The following is a 26,726-nucleotide window of genomic DNA, read 5'->3' as shown; positions in this document are numbered from 1 at the left end:
CATAGCTACTCTGTCAGCAGAACAATTACCATACAACAAGCTATTGTCCTTCTGTGGGTAATTCTCTGTGAAATCCACTGACTACCTGTCCTACAGCTCAAACTGAAGCTGGGACAGCCTATTCTGAGATGAGACATTCACATTTGGGAAAAATCTGGGTCTTTCTGCATGTCTTGGAACCTGATGTAACACTGCTATCTGCTCAAACATTGTATCAGACATCATTTGCCCCTTCAGTAAACAGAGCTTCATTTTTCCTACTCATTTAACATTATCCAAGAGTAAACACTTCAGTCTTGTCATTCAAATATTATAGTCTGGGCAGTACAATGATGAACAGATACTACTGCTAGTTAAATCTAATAACCCAAACTTCAGTCACTCCAGTGACTGTATTTATAGCCAATAACACAATTACCAGAAATAATGCTGTCAAAAGTGACAACTAGTATCAACATCATATAGGCAACATCTGTTTTGATTAAAAGGATCTAAATTTCACATAAAGAGCTGTCAGCAGTACTGGTACTGAGTCTACAAGTGTATCTAACAGAACTATAAACTCTCTGAAGACAGACTTGGGCAAAAGCCACAGCTACATGATGCAAGAAACAGCTTCACAGCTTGACAGTTCTTGCCATTTGTAGATGCCCTTATAATTAAAAAAAAAGAAAAAAAAGACTTTTTCCAAGGTCAAGAAACCCAAAATTGCCTCTAAGAGGCAGTAGAAATGTCCCATGATACTGAAGTGTTGAGCATAAATTTTAAACCATTGTCAAGTAAAACTAACTGATTTAATTTTTGATCACTTCATCTGGTAAATAAAGTGATCCAAACCTGTCCTTTTCCTAAAAGGAATTTGAGAAGGCAGGGCAGTCAGGCTGTCAACACTCAGACCCTGAAGAATTTGTAGCAAGTGGTCTGCTTTTTCCTGCAGTGAGGGTTACAGGTGGAATTCAAATCAAGGACTAGGGCTACAGGTCAAGCCTGCCTTTAAGCTTCCATAAACACAATAGCAGCAATGGGATGTCTGAGGACCTGTAATCAGATACTTCCATTACTGTCACTGTGATACCACTATTTGGCAGGGAATCATCCTGGCTTATCTACTCAAGTCCAATGGCTGTGCTTTCCTGGCAGCAATGAGAATCTAAGCAATGTAGGGAAGAAGAAAACCCTGCACTGCAAAGTTCAAGATTTCTACCACTACAAGAGGAATGAACATCCTCGTGACTTTGTGACAGATTTTTGCCAGGTTTCCCCAAAAATCCCAAGAGCAAATCTCAGACATTCAGCATATCTGAAAACACGGTAATAGTTCAAGTGAACTTTCAGTGGTAATGTTATGATCAAGCAAATTCAGACATAACCAGAATGACTGAGACCAGGACTCCATATTTATAACATGACAGATGCTTCTTATAGACTGGGTCCCTAAATGACTCTGGATTCCTTAATCACAGCATGCTGCCACTTCTCCACTTTCAGAAAATCACCACCTAACCACTTAGCATAGTCTAAACACATCCAGTTTAGGAAAAAACCACCTCCCTACCAGGAGTTGCTTCATTTGTAATGTGTATCACAATTCTGTGCCTCTGAGGTAGGTTTGACTTAAGCCTCTTCTACAAATACAGAAAACCAAGCAGAAAAAGTCAACACAGTGATTTTACTACAGACCACACCAGGATGTCACAGAAGTTTTAGTTGTAAACTCCTGTGATTTGAAAGGCTAATTGGACACCTTCCTCCACCAGTTCCTACCACATATGTCTCAGTACTGCAAGACAGAGTCCAGCAAGTTGTGAACTACACTGGTACTTCTGTTAAAATGGAGACTGCCTTTGGAGACTCTAAAGCTTGCTTTGAGAAAACCATTAAATCAATGTTTCTGAAGAATGTACCAGAGGAATAAATAATGTTGCCTTCCCTGTACTTAATGAAGACCCTTTCTCTGAACCTCTCTAAGCCTGCACTGCAGATTACCAGGAAGTAGCAATGTTTGATACTATTTGTTCAGGCCATATTCCATTACTGATGGTTTATAGTTGCAATGAACATCTCAGACTGTGAGGTTTATTTCCTAGATATGTACACTGACTACTTTTTAACAACATAGGATAATGAGCGACACCAGTTCCCCAAAACCACATTTTTCAGGATTCCAGCGGATTGAATTTTACCCCACTGAAGCAAACAGCATAACAAGACAAACTCAGGCTTCTAAAAGAATTTTGGCCTAATATCGATATTCAGGATTCCCATTCTCCAACAAAGTCTGTTGTATTTGAAATCTTTTCCCAAGAACAGTGTAAGTGCAGTTTACCTTACTTTAGGGCACTGCTATCAATCTGTTGATTTCAGTCCTGACTTCTCCCTCTTAGTTGCTTAAGGCTACTAAGATATCCTAGTATTAGTTTTTTGGCACTATACAGAGCAAAACCAGGATCTTTGTTCTTAGATGATCTGTTTTACATTCTGAAGAGAATCAGAGGACTAATCTAGATTTTACTGTTAAAACAAAATGACCTATCAAGTTCTGTACTGTTCCAAGAGAAGCCAGCTCCTCAGTGTTACTCCCAACTGACTCCCATGGTTGTCAGTTCTGTGTGTTGCATACTTACAGTCTGCATAGCCTGAAAGGGAGCTGCTGTTATTGTGACAGAGCTGCTGCTTGCTGGAGGAGACTGAAAGCTTTGTGCTGGTGGCACTGATGGCATGGGGGTGCTTGAAGTAGGCAATGGCGACTGCGGCTCACTTGGGAGGGGAATAGTTGCCTGGGGGAAGAACAAATGTAATGAAAGGTCACTTGATAATTATCAGGCAGTAACAGAAGCAGTTAATTTGTTCTAAAGCCTAGACTGACAGAAGTCAGCAGTTTCTACAGGATGACATTTGGACATAGCAGAGCTACAAAATAGCTTTTGCTTACAATTTCAAATCTTGCTGTGCATCCTCAGCAAACAGTACTTCTATTGCAGTCTCTGCTGATTAAGTGAAATGTGCCTATGAGCTACTATACATAGCATTCTTTGGAATAATATCACGATAAAGAGACATTAGGTATTTTTCCCTACCACTAAGGACACACAGAATGCTTTCTGTTCTATTTAGTAAAAGATTCTTTGGCTGATATTAGAAATTACTTCTCTTTTCTGGACAAACTTAGGAAATTTAGGGGGTCTGATTTTTTTCCCCTTTCCAACTTAATTATGTTTCAGATTAGATACAATGCTGAGTTGTCCAGACAAAGTATTAACCAGCATTAGGCCTCAGCTGAGCAGATGGCAAAACGAAGTGTTGATTTAGAACACCAATATTTACACAAAACAGGAGTCAAAAGGGACATATCTAGAGCCTTACTATTTCAACAACTTAAATATTTACATTACTTGTGATAGCTCACCTGGGCAATTTCAATCTTTTTAGGTATCAGTGGCTCAGAAATACATGAACTTGTCTGATACAGAGCCTGGGAAGTATATTTCTCATTCTCTTGAGAAAGTGATGTTGATGCCTAGAAGAAGCCATAATGCACCTGCTATTATGAGTAGCACTACAGAATGCTGGTAAAGCTATGAAACACCAGTACTAAAGTTGAAACAAATGGAATTTGAAAGACCAGGACAAACATTAATTCCAAAGCCAAAGTATTAAACAGTCATCTTAACCACAGCTTCAAGTAATTAGCTTTAGAGATTCAGATTTAGATGACTCTTCTTACACAACTGGTTGCACAACTAGCCCTGCAAAGTCAGATCATTTTAAGAACAGTAGATTCCTTCAAGCACTTACAGTGAAGTCTGCAACACACACCTGTCTCCCTGAATTAAATGGAAAGATACTGGTAAGCTCTGTTGAACAGGGCTTTGCAAAGCCTGTGTGTCCTAGAGTTAGCTCACACCTGTAATGCTACATATAAGAGTTGCTTAATGCTTAAATACAGAGCCTAGGGCTAAAGACTACCAGTCCTGTGCTCATAATGTACACATCACAGTGCCTCAGCACTGAGGTGTACTTGCACACCAGGAGGAGCACTGCCACCATGGAGTGTATTCCCTGGTTCTGCTGGGACCAAAACTTAACAACTGCTTTTCCTGGAAAAGAAAGACAAACACTAGACTTCAAGCTGAAGGGACCAGAGATAGGCTGGGCACAAGCAATCCTAATTCCAAACAATAAGTTTGCAGTCTACAAAAAAAAAAAATAAAATCAAAAGTTCCACTTTATAGCACAGCACAGGCCTTCTGGAATCAAATTGAACAGCAGAATTATTGAATTCTTCTCAGCACAAGGAGTGTCATGGCACTGTAGAAGTGATAGAAAGCATCAATAATTGGGACAAAACTGCTGATTAAGAGGTTGTAAGACTAATAGCCCTATCAGTATATAGTATATTAAGAAATAGAGTAAGTGCTACATACATAGTATGCTGATAACATGTACATCAGCAAAACAAACGTAAAAAGCAAGAACATTTCCCATGATAATCTATACACTCTGAATTAGAGTCCAACAGGAAAGAGCCAGCTGTGTTCTTGAACACAGCAACACAATTCACAAGAGATCTTTAAGAGACTGATCTGCATAAAGTGAAACTTTTCAACTCTAAACAATATCTGAATGTTATTTGAATGTTTATCTGCATATAAATACAATTAAGCAAGCAAAGTTTTAGGTCTTAGCAGAACATCAGAAAGTGAAGCTCCCAGTATTTCTTCAGATAGTGTTTGAGAGAATATCTCAGTCTTCAGGTTACGCACAGACTCTGCTATTTCCTGACAATACCCATCTCAATTCATGCAACCTCTTTGTCATCATAAGAGGGAATATTCTACACTGTAACCAAAACAAATATTTATGCTGCTCCCATGTTTCCACAAGAACGTGCATCACACTTTTTAGTGAGCACTTTTCATCCCACACCCTTCCTGTGTCAAGAAGCAGACTGTTCACTTTGCACTCATGCAGTATTATCAAGAATTTGCCACCCATCTTTAAGTATTCCAGACTGTAGGCTGCACTACTGCTGTCACTTTTATGTTGTTCCAGTACAGTTATTCAGGAGAGCCCCAGCTGAGCTTTCTGTTAGGGCTGGCTGTCACACAGATCAATGCCAGTGAGCCCTGGGGTATGGTACCTGTGGTGTCACCAAGTCTTCAGTTTCAGAGCCAGAAAGAGCATGATCAGCAGATGCTAGGGAAGTGTTTGAACCATGCAGCACCATTGATGAAGCAGCAGCCTTGCAAGGAGAGAAAACAGACATAAGGCTTTGAAAATATCAAAACAAATGTTTGGTTTTAGTGAAACACCCTCAGCATGACCAAGTAAACCTCAGAATAATTCAGGGACTGAAGTGTCTTGACCAGTCAGTCAGTCCTTTAGGAATTCTTGTCCATGGTAAGGAAACACATTTAAAAGCAAAAGTCACAAGACATGCAAGCACAGTGACTGAATTTAAGGTTCATTTAACCACAACTACCAAAGCTTGAGATACAGTCTTTGGTGTAAGGATCTTGAAGATGAAAACACACTATGTAGGAAAGAAACTAGCTGATCTTCTGCACATGACTACTGACTATGACCTGAATCTAAAGGGAAAAAATGCAAACTATTTCAGCGTGTCTTCAACATACTTCAAGAAACTTCTAGCATTTATTGCCCCTTTTCAACCAAAAGAGCAACCAGCTTTGTCAGCATTTGAGTGAGCTTAGACTCACCAGATACCACACTGTATGAAACACAGCTACTGGCAAGAAAAACAACTCAAGTATAAGTCCATGCCAGTAAATAACCTCTACCTGCCTCTTCAGGGCAGTCCTCAGTCCTAACTTCAACTTACTTGAAGGGGCTGTTGAAGAAAATCACTCTGACTTGGCAGTTTCTGCTCTTTTGAAGCTGTAAAAATAGAATGCATTAAGCAACATTTACTTTTAAATTCAAACACTACATATAGTTTTGGTGTGCATTTCTATTTTTTTAAGGCATTTGGCATGTGAAGATGCAAACTATTTTTACCATGTGGAATTCAAATATTTAAACCTAGCATCAGCAAACTACACCCAATTTAAGACTTCAAGTTTTTGGTAAAAGAGGACAGGTATTCAATGACAAAAATATTTTTACCACAGAAAAGATATCCAGATTAAGAGATTTACCAGATTAAGAAAATTAATAAACTGGGTAATTGAGTTCTACAGCCCCAAATCCACCCAGTCTTTTAGCACGGTCTGTTCTTTATATTTAAAGAAGTTATCTTCACCAGGCTTACTCATCTACAGCCCAAGCAAACCCTGTTAGTGCTTGCAGAATTGTACATACCATTTACATTTATAGTATCACCTACCTATGGGACTACTTGCTGGAGTAACTGAAGGAGGTTGGGATGAACCAATGGCACTTGGTGAAGCTTTATCAAAATCCAGAATGGACTCCTTTCAAAAAAAGATCACCATTAGGAAGAAAAAAATATTCTACTTTAGATACAAATGAAACATTTTTCCTTGCCAAGCTGCTTTTAGCTAATTAGGGCTAAATTCATTCATTCAGTGCCAACACACATTGTCAGCACTCTTTTCCCTAACCCAGTACGAACAGGAGCTGTGTGCTACAGCAGCAGAGAAAAACATACTTGCATGAAGTTGTAAGTCCCTTGTATCTGAGTCATCAGATCCTGAAGTTTTTCCCTTCTCAATACTGGATCTTTTGGAAGAGCTGAAGTAGAGCAAAATTCTGCAGCTGGCTGATGTACAGGTTTAGGCACCTAATAAGGAGAAGTTACATTAAATCTAATACTGGAAGCAAGACAAGCTGCCTTATCCAATATACTTCCAGAGTAACCTAGAGGTGTCAGACACTGTGGTCCAAGGAATTCTGTGCTCTTATTGATATTTCCTGAATCACATTTTCACTTTATTAGGGGGAAAAAAAAAAATCAGCTTCCTGTTGCTACAGCTAGTTAAGCCACAAATTCATAGAACAGTTTGGGCTGGAAGACAGCTAGGGTTATCTAGTTCAACCCCCCCTGCCATGGGCAGGAACACCTTTCACTAGATTAATTCACTTCAGTTTCTTATAGCCAAATGTAAAGAAGTAAGTTGCCTGCATCTAGAGCAAAATTAGGCACTTTCATCTAAGGAAACTCACATTTCAGCTGAAGGCCAGAACAAACTTAAAAATCAAAGCTACATCACTCAAGGTTTACTTCTCCCAGTAGAGCCTACACCAATAAGTACAGATCTTCTTTTAGGAAGGCATCTCCAGACATTCTGAAGAAATTGCACCCAAGAAATCTATTGCAAGCAAGTAACTCAGGATGAGACCAAAGTGTTTCTACTAAAAAGCCAGATAGTCTCAATGCACCACCTCCTGCAGAAAGTATTACATCCCAGTTTGGCATAAATACACCCATGCTCCCACACAAGAGTCCAACATGGACTTTTGCAGGGCTTTATTACTCCTTGATTATTTCAGCTGGTTCCTTAAGAGTTCATCCCAACTGGTTCTCACTGCACTTTGAGGGAGATGTTTTGTCAGGGAACAAGTCAGTCTAAGGTAACAGAAGAACACTATAGTAAGCTCCTTACACAGCAGAAGCTCTCTTATAAATAAGGTGACAATAATAATAGACTGTCTAGATGGTCTAACATGTATTTTGAAAGCAACATGGAAAAGAGAAGTATTTTAAACCAAAAATTTTTTGTGGCTCTCCAAAGTTTTACTGCTCTTATGTCGGTCTGTACAGCTAGAGGGAGGCAAATCTGAAGACATTTAATTGCATTATTTCAACTGGCCCAAATGTTGAGATATGCAGGAACATGTGAAAGCCTTTTTTCCCTACAGGACAAACAGCTGTGCTTCTAACAGGAAGTTAGAACTTCAATATATTGTACAGCAGTGTTATTATTTGCATAGAGTCATTGGAAAATATATGGCAGAAGGGTATTTGTGCTATGATGACAATTGTCACACTAAATCCACCACAAACTGATGAACTGCTCTTTGTCCACTTTTAGGACAAGCCTAAAAACACTCTTGCATTTCCTTTCAACAGTTTTCTGAAACTAATCTCTGGCCTTTGCAGAAATTCCAATGCCAGGCACAGCCAAGAAGCTTATAGCACATTACTAACTCTGCAGGACTCAGTTTCTAGTATCTATGTGGGCCACATGATAACTGCTTGATGAGCTGTGAGAAGTGTTACTTTATTCTATAGTTAAAAGAGAGCATCTTTGTACAGCTCTATCTAAATTAGAAATTCTGCTGCACAATCACTACCTTTAACCACCAGTTAAATACAAGTTTGTTCTGCTATAGTTTCCAATATGAACAGTAACTACAGCTTTTAAGGATTTAAGTGTAGGACAAAAGAAAGAGGTGAATTAAGTTAATCTCAGTGAGTTATAGATTAAGTTACCGGCAATCTGGATCTGTCCATCACTTTTAGTCCTCACTTACAAAAAGTCTTCATTTTACTACACTCGCTGTCATAAATCCATTCTGGGTTAAACTGATTAATGCTTTTGTTACCATCTTCCTCCTCCACTACCATATCTATTAAGACACAGGGACATGACCAAACTGGTTCTGTGTTTGAAAATGGGTAACAGAAGCTTTCCACCTTTAGGTGACCTAAGCAGGTCAAGTCTGGCAGAGTCTAAAGCTCTTAAGATAGTCCCCTAGCTATGTGAGTGAGACTTGTACCTTAAACACAAAAAAAATAAAAAGTTTGGGCATGAACTCAGAAAAGACTTGTCACTTTTACTTCCAAATATGATAAAATTCTTGTATGCTTGTACAATTTGTCAGAGCCTTTATCTCCTTCCCCAGCTCATACTCTATGCATTCTGTTAGTAGCATTCTTTACTTCAAGAAGTACAAGAATGCAGGGTTACATATATGATATCAGGGCTTTAGGCTGGGACTGAAACACTGAGACTGACTTTCTATTCCATAGAAGTTATTTGCTAGTTCATATAGATATTAAAATACACCAGCCAGAAGAAGCTGCAGTGAAGCTACCTCATATTGATTTGCTGGTACCTAGGGGTTCAAAACTACAATATTTAAGTGCAATATAAGATTATATAGAGAAAAGTATCAGGAAATAAAAGTACTTCAGTTTTTATGCTTTTTCATAAAAAGATGCTTTGAAGAAGAGCAGGTATTTGACATTCTTAAGATGTTTTCTTTCTAGATGCTGTTTCTGGTAGGCATTAAAAGCTAGCAGCAGACTCTGACCTATTAGTCTGGCTCAGATCAAACCTGCACATGCTAAGATCACTTAACATTAACCTGAATGGTGCTTGAACCACTACAGTTGAATAGCACTGTAAATTCAGAGGTAAATTCAGAGTTTAATTTGTCATAAGAAATGCTTCTGAAACTTAACTTCAACACTACTCATACATTGACTTACATCCAGAGAACTGGCTGACTAAAAGTAGAGGTGAAACATCTAGAATTTTTTCTAGGACCGGTTAAGCCATTGCAAATAAACCAACAACCACTTAGGAATTTGGCTAGTCAGAATGCAAATTTACCAGGGACTCCAGTTAAAGCTGGAATTTTTAAAGACTGAAGGTCTACTTACATGCAACACTAACATACCACTTCAACCATCTCATTTACTAGTGAAGCTTCATTCTATGCGACAGGACTTGAACTCCTCATTAGGTTTATTAGTTATGGAGTACTAAATGAGGTGGAATGGTGATACCTAAGCTGTAAGTAGTGATTGTCAGGTAGATAGACAATTAAAATCAGCTTTCTAATCAGAGCAGCATTCAGAGCGGGTATGAACCAAATGACACACTGGATGACAGCACAAGCCAAACTGTTTTGCTTTTCCATACCAGGCCACAAATTCAGCTCTAACCAAGTTTGCTGGTCCACAGGTTGCACAAACATTTAAACAGAACAACAGTTAAACAGGTTGCACATCAGTTCACCCTACTGTCTTAAGCTTAGCTTCTTAGGTACTCCACTTTACAGTATATTAAGTTAAACAAGCATAGTTTAATATCTCAAGACATAGTCTTCTTAAAGACCCCAGAGCTCTAACAGTTAGATCCAGCTCAGAGGGCAGCAGCAGTGGCACAGGTCTTTCATCTGCCATGCCTACATCCCTGCACAAAAGCATTTATAGATTTTCTCAGAGTCAAACACATTCAGCTACAGCACCAAGAGGCTTCAGCCTCTTTTTTACATAAGCAAGGACAAAAGAAATTGTTATCTGAAAAGCTTAACATGATTTTAATTGTTCTTTGTACCCACTTCAAGTCAAAGACATCTCTCTTAAACTGGTTATGGAAACTAGTTATATTGATAGTACACTGCTTTCTACTCATTCAATATACTTTTAGTATTAGGATTTCTCAATAGCTATTAAGCAAAAATAAAGGCAGCTGATGTTTTCCTATGCTCTATCCAAGGATGTTTTCCTATGGTAAATAGGATGTTTTCCTACGGTAAATCCAAGTTTGAATACTTTAAAATATGTTTTGTTTACTTAGTTCAGCAATCCCCCTTCAGCAGCCTAACATTCCAGCAGTTAAATTTTGTCAGTATATTGCACACCTGCACACTACTAGGGAGATTCTGAAGCAGTTTGCAAGTTTCTCCAGATGACTGGAGACCTTCCTCTTTACTCACTGCAGCTGTTTTCTCAACCACTTAAGCCATCCATCTATCCATCCCATATAAAAATAAGAGGAAGCATCTTTTTATTAAGAACCACCTTGCATTTAAGGTAATCTGACACCAGAAATTTCAAGGGACTTTACAAATGCTTGAGACTATTCCAGTACTTAATTTCAGTTACAGGAATACTGTGCATAGCTGGGTGCACAACACCTATTTGTGCTCAGTTACTTAGTGAGGCAAGGCCAGGTTTTCCACCTGTACCACCACCACCAGTGAACACAAGATTCTACTCAGCTTGAGTGTAAAGATGGCTCAAGCTGAAACCCCTTAATCCCCATGTTGTTACCCAGTGCTGCATCATTACATACTTTTTTAATCTCATATTCAACCTTCGGTTTGCGGTCCCGCCTCTAGACACAAGAACATCCATTTTTTCAGTTTTGCCAAGTTTACTGACAAGATACAAGCTTAATCATTTGTAATGAGTAACGTGGTATACTGGTTCCTGCTTTCTTGCAGGAAGATAGTTGTGGTTACAACACTGTGTACAGAGAACTGCTCAATTCCCCATATTTTCTTCCTGAAGTCTACCTTTAGATTAGCATTTCTCTTAGTGACTCAAAGCTCAGTTATCTCTTTTTACAGTGACCAGTGTTGCTGCTACCCAGGCACAGGTGAGAAAGAAGGTAATGTAATCAAAGGGTAGCAGCCTGTTCAGCTGTAAGCCATGCAATGGATTTTCTTTTCTATTTCTAACACTATGCTATTGTTAGACTCCCAGGACAGCAATATGGTTTATGCATTCATCTGGAAATACATATTTAAGCCCCCGTACAGTTGGTATTGCTTGATCTAGACATTAGATCTCTCTTGAATCAGCAGCTATTTTAATCAAAAGCCTAAAAACTACTGAAGTGTTATTCACATGCAGCCACAAAGTATTTGATCCCTGGATGAGTCATACCTGCTTTGTACTGCTAACAGAGGCCAGAGCCAATAGCTACAGATGAACCAAGTTAATTCTTCTGTCTTATGCATAAAGCAGTTATTCAAGGTTCAAACACAGCAATACTGTGCAAAGCAGACCATCTTGCTATTCAAATATAAACTTTAGTCTCCAGAAATATTTCCCCCAAGAAAGAATGAAACAGGAGTCTATATATTGACCTACAAAATCCACCTTAGATACCCTCTGCTAATAGGTGGCTTTATTTCAATACACTGATGTCAAAAGCTTATGACAGATAACACTACATATGCCAACTCACTTCTTTGGGTTCCATATCAAACTTCTTTGGGCCCATTTGTTCCTTTGGCCCCATACTGGCAGCTGCCCAGGTCTTCGGAGGGTTCTGTAACTGTGGTGATGACGCTTGCTGCTGCCTGTCAGCTTTTTCCCAAGCCTCTCGAGTCTCCTGCTTCTTTTGTTCTGGCTCCTCCCTAACATGTGCAGCCCAAGCCTTCACAGGCTCCTGCTTCTTTTGCTCTGGCTCTTCCCTAACAGGCACTTCCCATGTTTTCATAGGCTCTGGCTTCTTTTGTTCTGGTTGCTCCCTAGTTTGGGTTACCCAAGGTTTTGGAGATTCCTGCTTTTCTTCTGGTTCTTCCTTAACTTTGGTTACCCAAGGTTTTGAGGACTCCTGCTTTTTCTGTTCCTGCTCTTCCCTAACTTTTGTTACCCATGGCTTAGGTGATTCCTGTTTCTTCTGGTCCTGCTCTTCCCTGACCTTTGCTGCCCAGGGTTTGGGAGACTCCTGCTCCTCTTGGACACGTGCTACCCATGCCTTTGGAGCTTCCGGCTTCTGTTGTTCCTCCTCTACACGGGTCTCCCAGGGCTTTGCAGACTCACGCTTCTGTTCCTCCTCTTTAACACGAGCTTCCCAAGGCTTTGGAGAATCTGGTCTCTTGAGTTCTTGCTGTCTAACACGAGCTTCCCAAGGCTTCAAAGTCTCTTGTTTCTGCTTCTGTTCCTGCTCTTTAATATCAACAAGCATCTCCCAGGACTTTGGAGGTTCTTGTTTTCTAGCACACTCAGCTTCCCAAGATCTGGGCTCTTCTGGCTTCTTCTTGACAGAGTATTCTGCTTCAGGCAAATAACGCCTGTTGAGAAACTATATAGACCAAAGAAACTTAATGGCTCCCAAGAACACATTTTGCTACTACAGTTCAGGTCAGTTAAATAAGGTCACCCAGCTACTGGAAACTGCTGACTAAAAGCAGAGCCTAGACAGTCTAAGCACTAGTCATAGAAACTATGTGGCCATGGCTTTATCCTACAACACTGCAGACTAGCTTTGCTTGGCATGCCACAAAGAAACAGGGAACAGTGCTGAACAGCACAAGTAAAACCCAGCTGAGTGCATCTACTGCCCTTATCCTCAATGCTACCTCATGTTCCTAAGCAGGGACAACATCAAGTTCAATTGTGATTTTTATAAAGGTAGCTCTCTAAGCACCTAAAAAGCTCTGGTACTATATTGGCAGACATTCTGCTAAGCATCCCAAAATACTAGACCCAGCAACCAAGTATAACCCTCATTCTTAGTGGTTTTGGCACTAAAATGTCACCAGAGTCTTAGATTAACTACCACTGGACTTCAACTGCAGGCTGTGTTTAGTGTTAAGTCTGAGAGTTCAATGATTATCTCCTAAGTTTTTCTAAGTTTCCACTTGGTCATGACAGGAAGCAAGTACATGAAGTGAAAAAAGTGCAAGGCTCACTGGCTGAGACATTTTTTCTGGCTAGATACCAGATGAGAGTCAGGTAACACTGTTAGCAGTAAGTTACAAAAACTTGTTCTACAGTACACCCTCTAGTGGGATACCTGGGAAACAGGGATTCAGCATTTTAAGAACCAGTATTTCCACTTGGAAAATGACACTCTTCCCCACCTTTTGAACCAATTTGAATCATTCAAACTAATGATTTCTATGCTACTGACAGTCAAAGCTTAAGTTCAGGAGTCTGCTGAAACAGGTCTACACACCCCCATGCACACAAGTCTGTCTTGGGTTTCCTACCTTCCTGACAAATCAGAGTTAGACCAACATCACTCTCAACCCCACCAATATCAAGCCTACTGCATTGCTTAGCTTTTACAGACGGCTTTAGCAGATGTCTATTTTCTCTATTCCACAGTACACAAAAGATCAGTGTTCCCACTCTAAAGGCAGATGCTTTGTTTTATTCAGGAAAGTGCCAGAGCATTAAAGTACTATACTGCTTCATGTAATCCTGCTCCATTCATCCCAAAATACAACACCAGATGCCATAAATTTGGGGTTAAAAACAAATGCAACCAAGTCTTTAATGCTTCCTACATCAAGCAACACTTAAATTACTTTCAGACTCCCTTTTTAAGTTTAAAAAAGGGCTGCAGAAGAGCACTTATAAATGTGTGTCTGAAAAATCACAATACTAAAGGCAAGCAATTAACAGTAGAGTATCTTACCTCCTGTGGCTGTATTTCAGATTTCATAAGCTCCATAATGGATTCTAGAAAAAGGATGTTAATTTGTTTCAACTGATCAAATGCAGAAGGGCAGATCAAACAGTAGCAACTCTTTAAATCTATTTAAATAGTAGTACCAATTTGCTAAACCAGATATTCTGAAAGCTCAGCTTGCCATTCAACATGCTATTTCTAGACAAGCTTTTATTTTCTAAGTTTTACAGCTGCAGAAGTTTACAGTTAAACAAGAAACATTTTATAGTAGTTATAATTTTGTTATTCTAATATGTAACTTTCCCTACACACCAGACAGTCCCCACATCTTCAACTTGCTCAGAAGGCAAAAGCATTCTCTTACTATGATTTAAAGTTTTTTTTTTTTTTACATTACTAGCTAAAATAGGACTGCAAGCCCTGCAGGTTCCATTTCAGTTACACTGCAAGTAAACTACAGCACAGCATTAGTTTCAGCACCAAGCTATGCAAAGTCAGTGCTCAGTTCAAGCCTTTCCCAACACTGATATAAAAATTGAACCCTGTAATTCCACCTGATTCTTTGGCAGACTCTCCTTTTGACAGCTGTCTTGTTTTCTCAGGTTTTCTATTTATTTCTTCTTCCAATTCTTTTACTGGCACAGTGGTGCGAGGAGTCGGGATACTTTCAAAGTAGCCAGAGTCTAGAAGCTTGGACAACAGGTCCTTCATGTGTTTATCTAAAGAGTAAAAACCCATAAAGTTAAAATAGCAAAATCTGAAATTAAGGGGTATTCAGATTACAGATAAAGACTTGTTACTTCCTCCCTTTATATGAACTGCAGTTACTCCAAGTTCACACATCTTGCCAAGCTATAGCAAAATGTTTTACTAAAGGAAATTATTTATTAGACTGCTCAATTTTATGCAGTTGAAAACATCTTTGCAGCTTGTGCTTAATGCCCACAAGGTAAACACAGAGCCACCTGGTCTCCCATATGCTTGGAAAGGGCTTTGTTTACCATGTATAAGCTAGCCAGCTTTGATATTAAAATCATGTGAGACTGCAACAGAGGTAAAGCTAAACAGTCACAATGGAAGTACTCTACAAGACATTCTTGCTGATAACAGGATGGTGTCTCAGAAAGAAAAGTTAAGAACTGTAGAAACAAGCAGGGGAAATGCAAGGGAGTGATCCCAGAACAAACTTACTCCTCTGAAGCTGGAAAAGATTGAGTTGACATGGTTGAACAAAAGCTTAACTGTACTCTGAGAAGCAGTGTCCAGTTTGCTCCTCTGTGCAAACAAGAGACAGCAGTTAAAAGTACAGAGTAAGACCTCAGATGTAACAGTGATTCTAGAAATTGTTTCAGAGGAGCTGGAAACAGGGCAGCCTTGAGAACAGGAAGAACTTTCAGTGAAAGATCACTCCTACTAGTGACAACCACACAAACAAGAATTGTAGCTAGAATTTACTACGGCTATAAAAAACTGTCTTCCAAGGCAATGAATGCTAATAAAACAACCTAACAGCTTTATCTGAAGTCTAGCTTGCACACAAAGGATGCAAGACTGTCACTAAAGGGATAGATACTGATAATCTATTCATGTCAACAGATACAAGGCTAAGGTTACCAGCCTGCAGCAATCCAAGCCTGCAGTTTGTCCAGAGCTACAGGGAAAGACCTAACACCTAGTTGTCAATTCGGGTACCTGTATGTGCAAGTTAAACAGGTCACACTAATGCCCTGTTCTAACAGTTATTGACATTGTTGTCAGTAACAACTGCTACAAGACTGGCATAAACAAAACAAGCAAGGGCTGTTTGCAATAGAAAGACACTACAACTCAATTAAGGGCAGTTTCCTCACAAGCAAGCTGTAAATAGGAACACAATGTGTATGTTGGCTTACAACCAGGGATTTTGGAACTGTGCCACAAATGGAAGAAGATTTGTAGAGTCCTACAGATTTTGGTATGCTTGAAAAGTAAGGACTCTTCCATTACATCAAAGAAAGACTGCAACTGTGCATGATGAAAAATCCCAGCAAGTTCCATTAACAACTAGTGTGGTATCCTGCGCTGTAGGGCAACAACAGGTATGAGTATAGAATTCCTACAAAGAAAGAAGATTCTTCAATGCTGTGGAACCTTCAGCCCAGCTTTGCAATACATTGGGGTACTCAACTAAACACTTCACAGCTGGGAACTGTTCCAAGTTCCCATTTGCACAGAACTTTACAAAAAGCTTCCCACTGTTCTGTAAGGTATTCATGCATCAGGTTTTGAATTACTACCATCAGTATTCCTCAAAAATATGCTAGTACACTGATTGAAGAGTAAGTCTTGACTGGAAAATGAAAGCATGTGGCATTGACTGAACTGTACTTAACTGAACTAGGAACAACTATTCATCCTTGGATAATCAAGATACACACATCACTTGAAAGTAGTTCATTTGGTAACCTTCATGTGCATTCACTGGTTTTAAGATGCTTAACAAGCACACATATTTTAGATCTTTAAGTTATTTCTCTAGATGCGACACTCACATGTTGTTCCAACCACAGGTTTCTCACTTCCTTCTAGAAGGTCCCAGAAGTAGAGAGATGATTGCTCCATCTGGTCTTCAACACTAAAACAAAGGACAGTTTTACCAGGTAGACTCATAGCCAAGATCAAGTGCTGCGCTATCCCAATACCCCTCATTTTACAACATTCATTCATGTCCAGCCTTCATACATGTCCTGCATACAGAGTGAATAGTAAGCTCTGAAATCACTAGAAGCAATTCAGCTGTCTGTCTGCACAGGATTTAACCTAGCAAACCTCACTTTTGTTGGTCAATACAGAGATCCTAAGCACCCACATAGCTGAATTTCATTACAAGCCAGGGTTCCCAAACAGGGCAACAACTCTTGTTAAATCAGCTGGTCACATTTACTGGATGAACTTGTACAGGTGCAACCAACAATAGCTGCCATTCTCACTAACTAGCAGCTCCTGGGAAACTTTACTATAGGTCCAAGATCCACCTCCTCCAGAAGATGGAATTTTCAGTCCACTGCAATGAAACACAGTATCCCAAAGGAAAGGATTATGCTTCTTGTAGAAGTAATACCACAAGAGTAAACTAGAAACAAAGTTACTTCATTGGGATGAGTTACTCCTGTTGAGTAGCTTTTCATAAGCAGCTGTTCTTTGGAAGTAGTTAACTTAAGAGCAAAGATTAGGCAAGTCTAGTGTATGACAAGTGACTAGAATTTTGAGGCACTTAAAGAATTAGTCCATAGTCAAGCATGACTTATCCATAAAGTGTCTCAACTTATTGTACTTATTCAAATACAATTCTTGCTGCACTATGCTACCAGATAGGCTGTGACACTAAGCACGAGCAATCACAGCACCAGAGCAGTGCCACATGAGCAATGATACTGACATTACCTCTGTAACACCATGGTAACATGCATGACATTTAGTGCAGAGCTATCAAAAACTTCAGGCAATTTTTTAAAACCACTTTGAAGCTAACAGCAAGAACACCATCTTACATTCCTCTGGAATAAAGCACACCTTCTGAATCATCAATGTAAATGGAATACAGAAAGAGTTCTGATTTTACTGCATGCTTAGCACATCCCCAGCCTCCCTGCTGAGGATGGTATTGGACTGTCCCCTCAGTCCCATGGAGAGACAAAATGACAAAGTCTGTCTGTAACCTGCACCTGAGGCTGTGATTACTGCAGCTTCCCTCTAAAGCTCTGAGTTAGGTAAATGTTCACATTCCTAACCTCAGACAAAAGCAAGTGTACTGAAGAGAATTTTAGTGTTCCAAAACACAGTATTTAAAGGCACAGCAATGTCAAACAGAGGACATTTAGCACAACAAATGAAGCATACTAATTAGACAAAAACCCCTGAACTTACCTCAAGTTCTCATTTCTTTCTGGACATGTCAGTTTTGCAAATCTTATGAGGTAGTCTAGTTCTTTAGAAGGCAAGTATATTGCACCATTCACACCACCTTTGAAATCTTTCTGAACATGCTCTTGAGTGAAGTTCTGCAGCACATACTGGACTTGAAGTATTGTACGCAGCTTCTTCTTCTCTGCTTCGAGCTTCATTAGGCTCTCTCTCCGCTGAGCCTTCTTCTGTGCTTTCAGCAGCTATTTTAATGCAAAATTTAACAATTAAACAATTTAGTGTGTTTAACCCTGTTTAGTAACAAGATTCTAGGACAAAACATTTGAGTTCTAGTATTGATTATCCTACAACAAGGAAACCAACTATTTTGATTAGATGAAGCTCCTAATTCATCAGATATCCAGAATCTTTTTAGCTCCTCCTTTGGAAGAGCTCCCCATTTATCTACTCATCTACACATCTAGCTTTCAGTCAAACTGGATACTGGTAGCTTCACTTGTGATATGCCTTTGTGATATCTAGACCCTGATTATGCCTGCTAGTTGTTTTATTGCACCAACTTTTAAAGAAATTGATAGAATTGATACCAATGCATCAATCCAGGCCTAGCTGATCTTTAACATTTACAACAGAGAGAGGCAGAAGTTGTCTCCTATTGTCTCAAGTTTCTCCAATTAAGACAACTTAAAGGATACAGCAGAATCCTACCATTATTTCTGTTGGCAGAAGGCTAAAACACTCATTAAATAAGCAACAACATGAAATTACAGAACACATACAGAATATGCATTCAAGTCTCTTATCATGCACTAACGGAACTACCCAGCAGAAGCTATCCAAGTAACTGCAGAATTTAAAATGCCTCAATATGTGTCACAATCTATGAAAATTTTGTTCCCTACAACACACTGCAAAGGATGCAAGGATGCTGTTGCCAGAATGGCCCCTAGTGTTCCAGTAATGGCTATTGACTGTAGAATCCATTTCAATAGAAGCAGAGCCAAGTTAAAAACAAGGTGGGTTAGCCTTTAAATACAGCATAAGTTCAAGAACAAACATGAACTGGTAGAATGCTGGATTACTTAAAACATCTGCACAAAGATACACTGGGTCACAAGGCACCAGTCCTTCAGCATTCTGTAGAAATAATGCCAGAGCAGTGACTAATCATGTTTAGCTTCCCTACCACTACCTTGGATCAAATCTTCTGTAAGTGTAGAATTTGCTTGAGCCAAGAGACCAGTTTGTCCAAAGATAAAACGCTTGCATAAAAATATATGAAGTGCCTTAAATCCTGAAAAAAGACCTAAATAAAGCACTAAATCAGAGTCTTGACACGATTAGAGACAACTACAGCAGATTGAGTAGCAAACTCCATAAGGTTCGGTTAAATTTTACTGAGGGACGTACTTCGCATTGAAGTCAAAGGGATTTAAAACCAGCACTTTCCCTCACCAGAAGCAGTAAAAAATTCATTTTGGAAGGGACCTTGGGACATTGTCCAGCCCAGCTTCTAGACAGGCTACAGGGAATCAAGACCAGATTGCTTAGAGCTTCATGCAGTCAAGTGTTTAAGAAATCCAAGGACAGATTTTACTACTTTCTTAGGCATCCTGCTTCTAATGTTTAATCACCCACTGAGTGACCATTTCCTCCTACCTGCTTAGCATGTATTTCAAGTAATGATCCTTGCTTCTCCTACCCCATCTCTCAGCAAAAATCCCAGCTCCACCTTTTGAGTATATGCTGTCTGAAGGATAATCGTGCATCTCCTGGCAAGACTTCTCTTCACCAGGCCCAACAAGCCCAGGCTCCCCCCACAGGTCTCATTTTCCAGGCCCCAGCCATTCAGGAGCCCACCACTGGAGTCACTGAAGCTTCTTTAGCCTTTGCCCACCAAGTGATCAGAAACAGACAACTGCTTAACAAGCACCAAATAATAAGTTCTCCTTAACCAACTCTCCTCAGCCTATGGCTAAGCTTCACTGCTGCAGAGATACAAAACAGGAACTTCCTAGCAAGGGGTGCACTGGAATAGAAGTACAGCCATTAGAGTAGTAGTTTTGCAGTTACCTCCTGTCAATATAGAGAAGAATAGTTATACTTACATCTTGGCTAAGCCCTGAAAAAGTCTTCTGAAGCTCCTTGGCAAATTCCAGGTTGTGCACTACTTCATCATATTTCTCTACTGCCTCCTACAAAAGAATAGATAAAAATGTATTTTTCATGCCTAAGACTACTGATTGCAACTCCCTTGCCTTGTACTTAAATTCTCATTGTGAAGAATTTAGTTTGTTCCTCTCTGAAACTGTACCTTTTTAAAGATACTGTGTCTGTGGCTGGTACTTTAATTGCAAATATCATTCACCTGTAACTGTCTGAGATGCAGTTCAAAGCCAGCTCATAGCACCAGACACATATCCTACAAGCCTATATAGGTCTTGGCAATCAGAGGTAAATAGCTATTTAAAATCAGACTCGTCTAAAAGCCTGGAAGGAACACAGGAAAAATTCAGCACAGGTCTTCTACCCTCATGCTTAACTGAACATCTTTACAGCAAATTTTTCAAACTTTAGAAATATACACAGCAAGTCATACTTCCAGAAATAAGTCTTTCCAATTTAGTCTCAACAAAAGAAGCCACGCTCCTGTCTTCACTGATGACTTTAACCAATATTTTACTGGCTAGTCTTCAAAAATAAATTCAGTAGATTAAATTGCATTTTGATATACCCCATTTTTAACAGGTTAGTTGATTTCTCTAAGTTCCCTTGACAGCTCTGAAGATTGCAAAATGCTGTAGTCCAGACATGCTGTCCATATCTTTACACCACAAGGCATGAAGTAACAAGTTGAATTCCAGTTGTTCACATGTGCTTTACACCCAATTTGGTTTATGCTCCTGACAGGATATCACAGGTTTTTCTAGAACAGGCCCATCAGTCTAACATAAAGCTCTTTCACAGCAGTGTTAGTGTTTAGTGTTTCATCAGGGCAGTGACAAAAGCGTAATCTACTGTCCCAATAAGATTTGGGACATCTGCAAATTCCATACGTGTTCCTAAGCAACTGGAAAACAAGTTACATGTTCATTTGTTCAGTTTGATTGCTCAGTTCCTTTTATTCCCTTGTTTGTGACATACTAGACACTACCTGGACTAAACACTACTCAACACAAAGTGCAAGTTCTCACCTGGTGCTTTAGGTTTGTCTTGACACAATTTACCAAGCAGCCTTGAAGTACTATTTAGCAATTCACTTAGCACTTGAGAGAATGACTTCTAAGAATCCAATGCCCACACATTTGAGGAAGACTCACAATTAACACCAACAATTTACTAGTCAGGTTACAGTAATTGTGCTTTTAACAACACAAATTGCAGAGTAAAACTCTGCACCTGAAAACATCAAGAACAGCTACCACTGCTCTCATGACAGGCCCTCAGCCCACATGAAAGCAATAGCTTTCTTCTGTCACACCTGTTATTAACATTCATTAAGAGCATGTTGGAAGAACAGTACTGAGGACAATCTGCTCAGCTTGCAAAACAGCACAATAAGCTGCTGGAAGCTCCTCATTCTTGAAACAAATGTTTCCTAATGTAAGGCTAGCACACATACTTGGTCTGGCAGGCATGCACCATAAGTAATTACAGCTTAACCCAAATTGCTTGCAAAACAAGTTCATCACCAGACATGCACTTCTTCCTCTGTGTGAGAAAATTAAAACTATAACTGACACCAAGTTATATTAGAACACCACTGTATTACAAGGCAGTTGGTTTCTTTAGGTGTTAAGATCTATTAAACTCTACTCCAGCTTCAATTTGTACATGCACCACAAATTTGCATCTGAAAGTTACAAACGCAGTATTTCTATATCTGAACCACTGAAGCAGGGGACTTAAAATTATTAATTAAATATTGAGTGCATATGTGCTTCTAAAATCGTCACCCTCACTATGGAGACTGAATCTAGTTCTTCATTTTAGTAGCCTAAGAAACTCCAGAAACTGGGATGAAGACACTAAAGCTCAAAAAGTGAAACCCAGCTAGGAATACTAAAAATCAGTAACCAAGTTAATGCCATTTTTCCAAACACTGTCACCTAACAGCTTTTCACAGTCCAGGGCATATACCAAAGCAGTCAATACATTCAAGACTATTCCAACTTACAGAACATTGTTCAATAGTCTCACTGTTCATGGCAGCAAACAGATTGTGAAGAACACCGATGATCTAAACACAAAAGTTTCTTGCCCACCTGATTGAAGATTGAGTTGAGAGGAATCAAAAGTCATCAACCTACTCCAAACCATCAGATTTAATTAATTTACTTTTGCACTTGATATGGCATGAGACCACATCAGATTTTGCAGTTAAGTACTAAGTGACAATTTACTCCAACAGGTTTACTCTACTTCTAAGAAGGTACCATGTTCCCCCTCTTATCCCACTTAAGTTTAACTCTTTTACAAATGATTCACAGTAAGAAAACAGAATTTGTGTTCTCAGACAGCTGCACTGTGATAAAGTTAGCAATAAGTGACATTTTTCCAGCTGGTTCATTAGCAGGATCACCACTATCACTCAAGTGTCAGTACCCACAGACAATTACACTTCAGCATGTGTCCACTACATTTTAAAAATGCAACTCCTAGATTAGTAGAGCAACAAACTCTTTGGATTATGTGACACTCCTACTGAGCTCTGCTAAACTTTTCATGTTACAGAAACTTGGTTTCAGATCTAAAATCCATTCCAGACCAAGACAAAAAAGAGCCAGCACTGTCAGTTATATTAACAGCTACTTATAACCAACAGCACTGTACAGACAACAGGCAATTTCAAGTAATAGCTGCTAATGCAGAAATCAAGAGAATTAGCCACATCAGAATTCTTGAGGCTTGGGTTCTAACACTGCACTGCCATATGGACCAACTGTACACGGATACCTCATTAAGAAACAGAGGTGCAGGAGCACTGAAGCTGAACATCTACAAAGCAAAGATAAACAGGGATCTTCTATTCCTTCAGGGAACACCATGAAGGTTAAAACAGGCAACAGAGCTTATGGGCTCAACATTCAGCCTGATTACCAATAATTTCTTAATTTGGTTTTATGAAAAATACATTTAGGTACTGCTTCTATAAAAACATCATCTCCTTCAGCAACTCATCCTTCCTGCCAGATCAGAAGGTTTTGAGGCCTTCCACTTGTGCATAAAAAGCAAGCTTACCAATTGGTCTTGATTGAGGGCTTCCCCCTTCTTCAAACGATCTTTGTAGTCTTCTAGTTTGAGCTGCAGAAAATTCAAAGTAAACATTATGCAGAAATCAATACAAAAATTAAGCAAGGGGTATGAGTGAAATACTGTAACATAGAACAGAAAACCTTCTATTTCCTATTGCTTCTGGAGAAAGGAACACAGAGTTTTGCTATGCCTTTGATTTGGCAATGTCAGTCTGCAGGACTGTCTACATCCTTTCCCTATCACTGATCTTTCAGTTCTTACTTGCTACTTTTCTTTCATTTAAGAACTATTAATGCATTGATCCAAGATCTTTAAATGGTTTCAAATACATCCAGTGTCTTTGTTTAAGGTAGGCTTGTTTAGCTTTCCCAAGTCAATGCTGGAATTTAGTTATATTATCCTTGAATAATCCTTGTTATGTCTTTCAAAAATTTGGCTTTAGTTACATCAAAAATTTATAGCCCTGTTCCCTAAGAAAGCGAACAAGTATATGGGAGGAAATAAGATTTATTTCCAATATACCAAAGCAGTCTTTAAATGCTGATGCAAATAATACAAAATTAAACTATTTGGTATTGCAAATCTTCTTTAGGGAAAAGAAAGGTGACCTCACCACCATGAAGTCAAACACTATTCCATGTGTGTATCTAGAGCTTCACTGACACAGTACCACTAGGAGTGTAAGAGTAGGAATACTTTCTACTCATTTTAGTAAGTAACAGTTTTATTTGCTGATAAGGCCATATTGTCATTCATGTGAAAATCAAAGGTACCAGAGAAATTCACAACAAGAAGCTTCCTTGGACAGAATTAGACTACAACACAAAGTTGTTTAATCACACAAAGGAAACATGCTTGTCTGATGTTATTCAAAATTACAGCATGATGCATGACATGAGACAGCAGTAATACTGCATCTCCTGCAGGAGGATCAAGTCTCCTAAGCACATGGCCAGACGTCTGATCTACTCTCTCTCCTTGCCCTAACTAAAAGCTTTTCAGACATTTAGAGTAGCACAACATATTCACACTCTCCTGTAATCCTGATCCAGCACTGAAAGCAACAGCACCTTGACATCTTTTATGCTACAGAAAATGACATTCTCTCAATTCAAAGCCAAGCACACAGTCACCTGCCAATCAGCTGAAAAGCCTTAGAATGCAGAAGTCTGAGGAGCCACAGCTACAATGTTTTAGGTGTATAATTATCTCAGTTATTATTCTTACTAATACTGTTCTGTCCCCCCAGCCTCAAGAAAGCAGAGGTCAAAACAAGTTTTGGAGGATTTCTGTATAAAAGTTTTCCAGTCAGTAACATTTACCTGTATTTAAAATATGTAAGTCAAATATTTATGCAAGATAAAGGGCAATACATATTTAATATAATCTGACATTTCCACTATCAGAGGAAACACTTGTTCTAACTTCCGATTTTGCAAACAATTTACATCTAAATTAATATCAGATGCATATGATTGACAAAAGATTTCTGCAAGACTATAATCACATTTAAATCAGATGCAAGCTTATTCTGAACTGATTTGGTCAAGAGAAGCATCTTCAGTTTTGATCAACATATATTGTCTCTATATACACACATCACCTTATTCCAGCCGTTAAAAATAATGGAAATAACATGAAATATTTTAAAGGCAATGAGCTTTACTACCGGCAGTTTAAGTAGGTGCCATGGGCAAGAAAACCAAGTTACCTTCTTTTTCTCGATGTTCCTGATCTTGTGTTTGAGGCAGATGAGCCCGTTGTCGATGTAGATCTCATAGGCCTGGGAAGGAGAAGCCGCCGTGCTCAGCGCGGACTGCAGGGGGCTGGCGGGAGCCGGGCTCTCCCCAGCCGGGGTCACCTGCTGCTTGGCCGCCTTCATCCTCTTCTCCTCCCCTTCCTCCGACCGGCCTGAAGGTGATGATGGACGATGGAAAGGGGCTTGGGAAAGCCGCACCATTGAAATGGATGGAGCTGCAAAGAAACTCTTTTATTTAGCTCTCTCACACCCCACTGCTCCTTTTCAAGTTGCGTCTTTTCTTGTCACATCACACATTCAGCCACAAAACCGAGCCTCGGGAAGGACCGACCACAATTTTTCCACGCCTCTCCCTCCCTTTCAAAATATCTGTAGCAAGAATGTCAAAGCAAGGCAAACTTCGTATTGTTCCCAGCCTTCCCACCCATCCAGACACCAAAAATCCTTTACATAGGCAGAATTAGACAGCACAGGAGAGGATTCCAGAAACTCAATATAGTGACCATATAAAACGAGGCAGGTTTCCTGCACACATCACCCATACGGGAAAAACTGCAAGCAAGCAATTGCAAATCACACCGGCAGCCTGGCATCCGGGCTGCAGCCTGAATGAAAATTTGGAAGGGCCATGCCTGAAGGTATAGCCCCTCTTGTTCTCAATCCTCTTAAATCAGTTTTACCCTTTCATGACCTCCGCAGCAATCCAACCGAGAAATTAAAGTCAGCGCAATTTAAAAAAAAAAAAAAATCCATGCAAAATAAAAAAAAAGAAAAAAACGTTTGATAAGCAAACTAAGCCAGCTTAGTTACAACAGCATCATTCCTCGTGAGGAACTGGTTCCTGCCTACACCCATCCAAAAAACGTGCCTGTGCCACGGCAAGACACCAGCTTCCATCGGAGGGGCTGTAACCTTGAGCAGAGTTTCTGCAAGACATGCTCGGCCACCCTCATCTTCAACTACTTACGGACACCTGCTCCTGGAAAGCAATGACACCACAATTCTGCCTGCCCGCCGCCGGGGAGGCCGCACCACATCACCCCAGCAGGCAGCCGGGGCAACACCCGCCTTTCCCCGGGACAGCCTCCGCCGCCGGGGGAGCCGAGGCGAGCCCTCCATCGCGTCCTTGCCAATGATGGCCAGGGAGCTCCTCCCGGGGGAAGAAAGGCACGGCCGCCACGGCTCCCCGAGCGGGGCGGTGGCGGAGGAGCGGCAAAGAGAGGAACAGCGGCTCCTTCCTGCCGCGGATTCGCCTCCTCCGCCTCCCGCGGCCGCCGAGCTGCGGGGCCCGCGGTCCGCCGGCCCCACACCGCCCAGCCAGCTCGCTCCCGCCTCCCCGCTCACCTCGGTGCCCGCACACGCTCAGGCCCGCCCCGCCGCCCGCCCCTCGCCTCATATAGCGGCGGGGCGGGGCGGCTCCGCGCCGGTCACCGCCCGCTCCCAATGGCCGGCGCCGCCTCACCTGCCCGCCCGCCCTGCGCTGGGCCTGGAGGGCGGGGCCGCGGGGCGGCTCCCCTGAAGGTCGGGCCGTCCGCCCGGCAGCTCTGTGGGATGCTGTCGGCTCCCCAGGGAGCCAGAGGACCATCTCTCGGGTGGGATCTGGTGCTCCTGCAGGGACCTCAGCGACGGCCCTGGCGGGGCAAGGAACGTCCGGGGAGAGCGGCCCTATCTCCGGCTTCGTGGGGAAGGGTGGTCAGGTGTGACACTCCGCCATGTGC

At 40.5% G+C, this 26,726-nt stretch overlaps 1 protein-coding gene across 1 annotated transcript in view; it reads right to left on the bottom strand.

Moving 5' to 3' along the window:
- CAPRIN2 (caprin family member 2) overlaps positions 1 to 25,209 on the bottom strand; it is a gene marked incomplete at both ends in the record, with an annotated part of 31,484 nt that extends 6,275 nt beyond the window's left edge. Inside the window, 15 exons of the mRNA XM_084205897.1 lie at positions 2,625 to 2,777; positions 3,407 to 3,517; positions 5,141 to 5,242; positions 5,843 to 5,898; positions 6,347 to 6,434; positions 6,632 to 6,763; positions 11,013 to 11,054; positions 11,913 to 12,755; positions 14,097 to 14,140; positions 14,645 to 14,809; positions 16,622 to 16,704; positions 17,997 to 18,235; positions 20,102 to 20,188; positions 23,235 to 23,297; positions 24,961 to 25,209. Coding sequence (XP_084062023.1) covers positions 2,625 to 2,777; positions 3,407 to 3,517; positions 5,141 to 5,242; positions 5,843 to 5,898; positions 6,347 to 6,434; positions 6,632 to 6,763; positions 11,013 to 11,054; positions 11,913 to 12,755; positions 14,097 to 14,140; positions 14,645 to 14,809; positions 16,622 to 16,704; positions 17,997 to 18,235; positions 20,102 to 20,188; positions 23,235 to 23,297; positions 24,961 to 25,209 — 2,457 coding nt within the window. The remainder of the gene's footprint in view (positions 1 to 2,624; positions 2,778 to 3,406; positions 3,518 to 5,140; positions 5,243 to 5,842; positions 5,899 to 6,346; positions 6,435 to 6,631; positions 6,764 to 11,012; positions 11,055 to 11,912; positions 12,756 to 14,096; positions 14,141 to 14,644; positions 14,810 to 16,621; positions 16,705 to 17,996; positions 18,236 to 20,101; positions 20,189 to 23,234; positions 23,298 to 24,960) is intronic.
- Between the last annotated feature and the right edge of the window lie 1,517 nt (positions 25,210 to 26,726).

This window comes from Fringilla coelebs (genome assembly GCF_963513975.1).
Source record: "Fringilla coelebs genome assembly, chromosome: 5".
Classification (NCBI taxonomy): Eukaryota; Metazoa; Chordata; class Aves; order Passeriformes; family Fringillidae; genus Fringilla; species Fringilla coelebs.
Note: the sequence above shows the minus strand (reverse complement) of the source record. Positions and strands in the feature narration are given on the sequence as shown.